The following is a 6,981-nucleotide window of genomic DNA, read 5'->3' on the forward strand; positions in this document are numbered from 1 at the left end:
GCTCAAGGTGAGCGCTCTACTGCTTGAGCCACAGCGCCACTTCTGGTTTGCTAGTGGTTTATTGGAGATCAGAGTCTCACGGACTTTGCTGCCTGGGCTGGCTTTGAACCGTGATCCTCAGATCTCAGCTTCCTCATCCTCAGTAGCTAGAATTACAGGTGTGAGCCACTAGCGCCCGGGATTGGAATCTTCTGGAATGGATAAAGAAGAAGTAGTATTGATGTACCATGGAATGTTACACAGCCATGAAGGAAAATGAAATCATGTCGCTTTCAGAAAAATAGATATAATTAGAGGGCATCATAATGAGCTAAGCTAAAAAAACAAAAAAAAAAACACACAAGATATGTGTTTTTTCTCCTATATAGAAGCTGGCCTAAAAAAAATATATGTATTCGTAGTCATGATTCTACTTTTATGTTTATGGGCAGACATACAATTTGAGTCTACAAGACTATTTAAGAGGAGAAGTGGAAGGGGGAAAGAGAGTGAATAATTTTGAGATACATTATAACTATATATGAAAATAACATGAAAGCTGTTGATCAATAGCAAGTTGGGGGAGAGAGAGGCTAGGGTGGAATATTAGTAAGAGGGTTGACTAATTAAGGGGAAAGAGAATGAATATGGTTAAACTAGATTTTTGTCAAAATAAAACTGAAACCTGTTGAAATTGTTTTAAAAAGAGGGAGAAGGATCACATTGTGTGGAAATGTCACAACAAAATCTCCCCTTGTACAACTATCTTATGATAATTTTTTTTTTGCCTGCCTTAAGATTACTTTATTAATGGTACTGTAAATATAACAAATGCAGCCTACATAATAGAGTATCAAACATTGTTCTAGTAAGAAGTTCAATAGTACATTTAGGGCTACCTTAAGAAATATAAGGGCTTCGGCTTCCACTATTAACATCAGATGAAAAAAAAAAAAATAACAACAGTTTTCAATTCCTGCTATGATTAAACAAAACCATTTAGAAAAATAACATTATATTAAAAAAAATAGTCAAGTATTTTTGAAGGACTTGTCTCTTCTACCATACATACTCATACAAATTAGTAATCTGAGAAGTGGTTCTTCATGTGTATTAGGAATTCAGTAAATATTTGTTGAACAAATGAACTATATGGATATGATCTACTTTAATTTGTGCTTTTTTTTAAAGTTCTTTTTAATTAAGAACAGTAAGTAAACATCCTGAAGTTCTCACTTTGTTCAAGACCATAAGCCTACGGTAATTATAAGGACTACACATAGCAAACCAAATTAATACGCATTCATCATCCTAGTAAGAAAAGCCATCATAATGCAGCACTAATTTACAATTAATTATTGGGCTTCAGTCATTTGTGATATGATCAAGAAAAGGGGGCTAGAACCTTGAGGTTTATATCTCAACTATCAAGTATTATCTTGGAGGCTTATGCACCACCCCACCCCGACAGACATTTAAAACCCTAATAAAAAACAGTAGCTGTAGCATATTTTCTCCCTCTTGTTTCTGTGGTTCTAAAAACAACATCACATTTCATAGTCAGATCCCTGTTCTCCCACCAAAAAAAGCAAAAACAAAACAACTCTTAAAGTGGGACCTTTTCATGAAAAATCATGATTTTTGGAACTCCTTTTAAAGGTTAAACAGCTAAATAGTGTACCTAACACAAAAGGAAAAACCCATGGTGGAAGGTAATAAAGTTTCAAACAAATCTGTGACAGTTTAGCCTAGATAAAATAGGTATGTCCATTAAGTACTGTAACAAAGTGCCTTTAAGAACCACTTCTAAACGAGGTGCTGGTGGCTTAACACCTGTAATCCTAACTGCTCAGCAGGCAAAGATCTAAGGAAAGTCCATGAGACTTATCTCCAACTAACCACACACCAAAAAACTGCAAGTAGTGCTGTGGCTCGAGTAGTAGAGCACTAACATTGAGCAAAAAAGCTCAGGGATAGAGCCCAGGCCCTATGTTCAAGCCCCAGGACCAGCACCAAAAGAAGAAAAAAAAAAAAAAAACGCTTCTACACTATAATGTAAATCTCACAGCTTAGAAGCCATAAGAGGAAGATGAGAGCCACTTGATTTTGTATGGTAAAGGTGATAGGGGGTAGTTTAAGTTCTCCCAATTTAACCTTAATGAAATAAAGGTGGATAAGTGATATTCACCTTTATCCACACAAAATGCTATTATCAACTTATCATGGATAGTTCTAAATTAGTACTCTTCTAGTGTGATTAATTTTATTGTGATTTAAGTTCTAGCTAACCTAGAAATTTACCGTTATTTCAATTGGCCTAACTCATTAAACAGATATTCCCTTTGACATTTGTTGATTTTCCTTTTATTTAAGTCATCAATAGTGAAAGCATATCCAAAAAAAAACCCTCACACAAGCTAGACTCTTTTCTCACAGAAAGGTACTGACTGGAAACTAAGGCAGCGCTTGGTCAAGCAAAGTGTGGCTTCCTTAACTCAGCATGAAGCATCACTGCTCATGTCACCAGTCACTAACACAACTCCTGACATCAAAGGCCCTGTGCTACCTGACCTTCCTCAGGGAAGCCTTTTTCCAATTTCAGAAGTTCTTCTCATCAAAAAGGAAAAAAGAAGCTAAACTTATGCCATTCATAAAGTTCCAGCCCATATTTAAAACACACACATTTGTTTAACATGGACCCAGGAGAACCAAATATCCTTCATATGGAGAACAGTGTCTCAGATGTGGAAAAAACCACCTGGTGGGTTTTACCTGCAGAATCTCATCACCTGTAGAGCACAAGCTGGACATATCACCCACAGTGCCCCAGAGCACTCACACAGCCCAGCAGCCTCGGGCTTCAGTTCTTAAAGGCTCCACATTTACTGGCTTTAGCAATGAACTCCTTTAGCAGGGGGCCATCCATGTGCCAAAATGCTGCAGTTTGAGTGACTTCTGTCAAATGATTGATGCAAAACTTAAAGCAGAATTCTTCAAAATCCTCACCATTGTCCAAAACAGCCATGGAGGAAGTCTGACCACAGGCAATGCCAACCACCCTCTTAATATGTAAACAGTTTGTAACTTTTCGAGGAGTTGCTTGATTTGTTGTAGATCCTGATCCCACCTGACCACAATTGTTATAGCCCCATGCAAATACCTCTCCATCAGCTGCCAAAGCCAGTGAATGGTGTGAGCCACAAGCTACTTCAATCACCTGCTTGATCAAGAGATTGGTACAAACTTGTATGGGAGCAATGCCTTGACTGGTGGTCCCATTCCCCAGCTGGCTGTATCCATTGTGGCCCCAAGCGTAGACCACTCCATCTTCAGTGCTGAGGAGAACATGGGGGCCACTCCCATAACTAAGGCTTTTAATTTTTTTGCCACATAAGGCTTCCAGTTTCTTGGGTACAAGTGTGCTCTGGTTATCTCCAGTTCCTAGACAGTTACTATAGTTCAGTCCAAACACGAAGACCTCATCATCATCAGTGACATACAGTGCTTCATTGGCTGAGGTGCCAAAGACACATGCTTTCCGAATAGATGAGATTTCCTGAGGTGAAAGCAGACTGAAGATTGGCCACTTTCCTACATCCACCATGACTCTGGCTTCAAGCTATTCCTATAAATAAGCCATCTCTGCTTTGGTTAAATGAATTACTCTTTCCCAAGTAACGTATCCAATATTTCCAACCTTCAGATCTTGGCTTTTCCTGGGAAGCTGGCTGCTGCCGTCGCCGCCGCCGCACCTCCCGGCGAATCCCAAGTTCCCGGAGCGCCGCGCGAAGCCGCCTGCTGCGCCCGCCGCAGAAAGCGCCTGCGAACGCGGAACGCCGAGAGGCGGAGCGCAGAGCCCGCGGGTCACGTGCTCGTGGCCGCGTCACGTGGCCGGCGGAGATGCGCGTGCGCCACACGGCCGCCCTCGGGGCCAGCCTTCCAGGCCTGGCTTTCTGGGCTCTGGTCCTCACAGCTGGGACTTCTCTGGAAGCCCATGGGACTCGGGGTCGCGAGGGGTCGCTGCCGGGATTTAGGCGTCCTTCTTTCGGGAGACCCGGGACGCGCGAGGGGCGCTTCTCTGGCGAGGGCTCCGCGGGCGAAGGCCGGCTCATGATAATTTTTTAAATGTCAGGGACTTGTTGCTCACATCTATAGTCCTACCTATTTAGGAGGTTGAGATCTGAGAACTAAAGTTTGAAACCAACTCACGCAGATGAACCTGAGATAGATATTCTAATCTCTAGTTAAACAGTTAAAAAAAAAGCTGGAAGTGAAGGTATACCTAGTGGTAGAGTGCCAGCCTTGAGAGAAAAAGCTGACAGAGGCAAGAGAGACAGAGAGAGAGAGAGAGAGAGCCCAAGCTCAAGACTCAGAAACCTGTACAACAAAAGAAAAAGCAAAACCAAAGTGGAAGTTAATCAAAGTTTATGGCAAAAATAAACTGTGAGATAAAAAAATAGTTATTAATTTTTCTTTGTTGATCATGGGGCCTGAACCCTTGGCCTAGGTGCTGTCCCTCAGCTCTTCAGCTCAATGCTAGTGCTCTACCACTTGAGCCACAACACTACTTCCAACTTTTTCTACTTATGTGGTGCTGAGGAATCGAACCCAGAGCCTCATGCATGCAAGGCAAGCACTCTACCACTGAGCCACCTTCCCAGTCCCTGTTATTAATTATTAAAGAGATGTACAGAGGGGTCACCATTTCATAAGCAGGTAATGAATATATTTCTTTAGTGGCAATTTCACCCCTTCCTTTGCTCTCTTCATTTCCCTCTCCCATCTCTATCTACAAATTGTATAGTTGTATAGTTCATTTTCCTGATAGTGTCTACTGAGTACCACTGCTGCATTTGTTTACCCTTGATTTTTCCATTTCTTTGCCTCCTCTTACCCCCCAAAGACAGATAAAGGAACAAACAGACAAAAAACAAGAAACAAAGACCAAAAAGCAAAAAACAACAGCATCTTCATCAACAATTGGAAAAAATATTAAAAACTTGTTGCCATTTCCTGGCATTCATGTTGATAAATATTATTTTATAGGTTCACCGGCACAGAGGCATTCATTGCACTTTTGGGCCCCTTCCTTAAGAGTACCTCCTTTAATTGTAAGGGTCTTTTAAAACTGATTGCAGTTTCTACATGCTTAGAACACAAAATATTTAAGTTGAGATGTACTTTATTAATTCAGCTTAATTTATATTCACTTTAAATCCTTCAAAAGCCATCATTGAAACTTTTTTTTCTGCACTAGGATGAAAAATATGCTGGATTCCGTATGTGACTGTAATATTTTCCCAGCAGTATTGGGAACTGAACTTGGCTTGTTAGATCAAGCCTGTGTCACTTGAGCCCCACATCCAATTCTACAATTGGATTTTAACAGTTTACTAAAAGTAATATTTCTTTTTCTGGGGCTTCATAAAATGTATTTTTCAAATAATATTAATGTCAATACAGAAAGGAAAAGAATGAGGTCATGTGAATTAAAATTAAAATGTTCATTATGCTGTCATTTCCAGTAGGTAGATGGTATATTAAAATGAAATAGGATATAAATTAATTCAAAGTCTTGTTTTGCTGGATTAGTTATTACCAGCTTATTTATAATCATATGTGATCCTTTTTGAAAAATTTGTTTCTACTTTATTGCCATTTTCTGAGTTTGTTCGGATAGTCTTTTTCTTCCCTTTGGGAGTACTAGGTTTGAACTCAGGGCCCTTGCACTAGCCAAGCAGAGGCTCCATCACTTGAGTCATTCCCCCAATCCTTTTTCATTATTTTTTGAATAAAGTAGCTTTTTACCCAGGCTAGCCTGACCACAGCCCACCAAGTAAGAGCTCCCATGTCTGTGTAGCTCATGTGGCAGGTGTAAACATTTCACCAGCATTTTGTTGGTCTTTTACCCCAGTCACACACTGTGGTGCCAGGCCCAACATAGTCTTATTTTAGGGAGTATTTTTAATACTTGTAGTTTAAGAATATTTATAGTTGAGGCTGGGAATGTGGCTTAGTGGTAGAGTGCTCGCCTAGCAAGCATGAAGCCCTCTGTTGGATTCCTTAGTACCACATAAACAGAAAAGGCCAGAAGTGGTACTGTGTCTCAAGTGATAGAGTGCTAGCCTTGAGTAAAAGAAGCTCAGGAGCAGTGCCCAGGCCCTGAGTTCAAGCCCCAGGACTGGCAAAAAGGAAAACGAAAAAAGAGGATATTTATGGCATTCTCTCTCTTTCCATCTCTCTCTCTTTCTGTCTCTCATTCTGATCATGATGCTTGAACTCAGGACCTGGGCACGTAAGACCAGTGCTCTACCACTTGAGCTAATTCACTAAAGCTAGTGCTTTAACACTTCGAGCCATAGCTCCATTTCTGGTTTTCTGGTGATTAACTGGAGAAAAGACTCTACATACTTTCCTACCTAGGCTTGCTTTGGACTGTGATTCTTGATCTCAGCCTCCTGAGTAGCTAGGATTGTAGGCATGAGCCACTGGTGCCTGGCCTATAGCCCATTCTTAATTTTAGCTTATTTATGAAAATTTCTATTTATAAAAGAACTTTTCACATTCTGGAAATGTATATGGATAAGAAATTCATTTTGTTGTGGCAGCTGTATGTGTACAGAATTCCTTGAAAAGCAAACCCTTAAGAAATAAGACACTAAACTTGAGCTCAATGACTCCCACTTGTAATCTCTAGAGACTTGGGAGGATCATGGTTTGAGGCTATCTGGGGAAAAAGACTGAATATCAACAAGCCAGGCATGAGGGTATACATCTATAATCTCAGCTATGCAGGAAGCATTAGTAGGAAAATCTTGCTTCAATGCAATGCTCTTAAGTTCAAACCCTGATACTGCTATTTTTGGAAAAAGAAAAAATGGGTCATTAAAATTTGTTTTTGTGAGCTTATGTTTGTTAAAGCATTGGTGTAAATTCATTCATATGACTGCAGAGGCTTTTGCTGTTTTTCAGTGGTGTGGAGTTAAGGGCCCCAAAGGAAGA

General features: G+C 40.3%; 1 protein-coding gene across 1 annotated transcript; it reads right to left on the reverse strand.

Moving 5' to 3' along the window:
- Positions 1-2,648: 2,648 nt before the first annotated feature.
- On the reverse strand, positions 2,649-3,732 carry LOC122096478 (RCC1 and BTB domain-containing protein 1-like). Its single transcript, XM_042667044.1, has one exon. It carries the CDS (start codon positions 3,581-3,583, stop codon positions 2,840-2,842), a length of 744 nt encoding a protein of 247 aa, XP_042522978.1. The 5' UTR covers positions 3,584-3,732; the 3' UTR covers positions 2,649-2,839.
- Between the last annotated feature and the right edge of the window lie 3,249 nt (positions 3,733-6,981).

Source organism: Dipodomys spectabilis, unplaced genomic scaffold (genome assembly GCF_019054845.1).
Source record: "Dipodomys spectabilis isolate Male_0828 unplaced genomic scaffold, ASM1905484v1 ptg000374l, whole genome shotgun sequence".
Lineage (NCBI taxonomy): Eukaryota > Metazoa > Chordata > Mammalia > Rodentia > Heteromyidae > Dipodomys > Dipodomys spectabilis.

Bases quoted from the DNA above. Each gene is read 5' to 3' on its own strand.
- LOC122096478 (XM_042667044.1), bottom strand. From the start codon at position 3,583: ATGGTGGATGTAGGAAAGTGGCCAATCTTCAGTCTGCTTTCACCTCAG.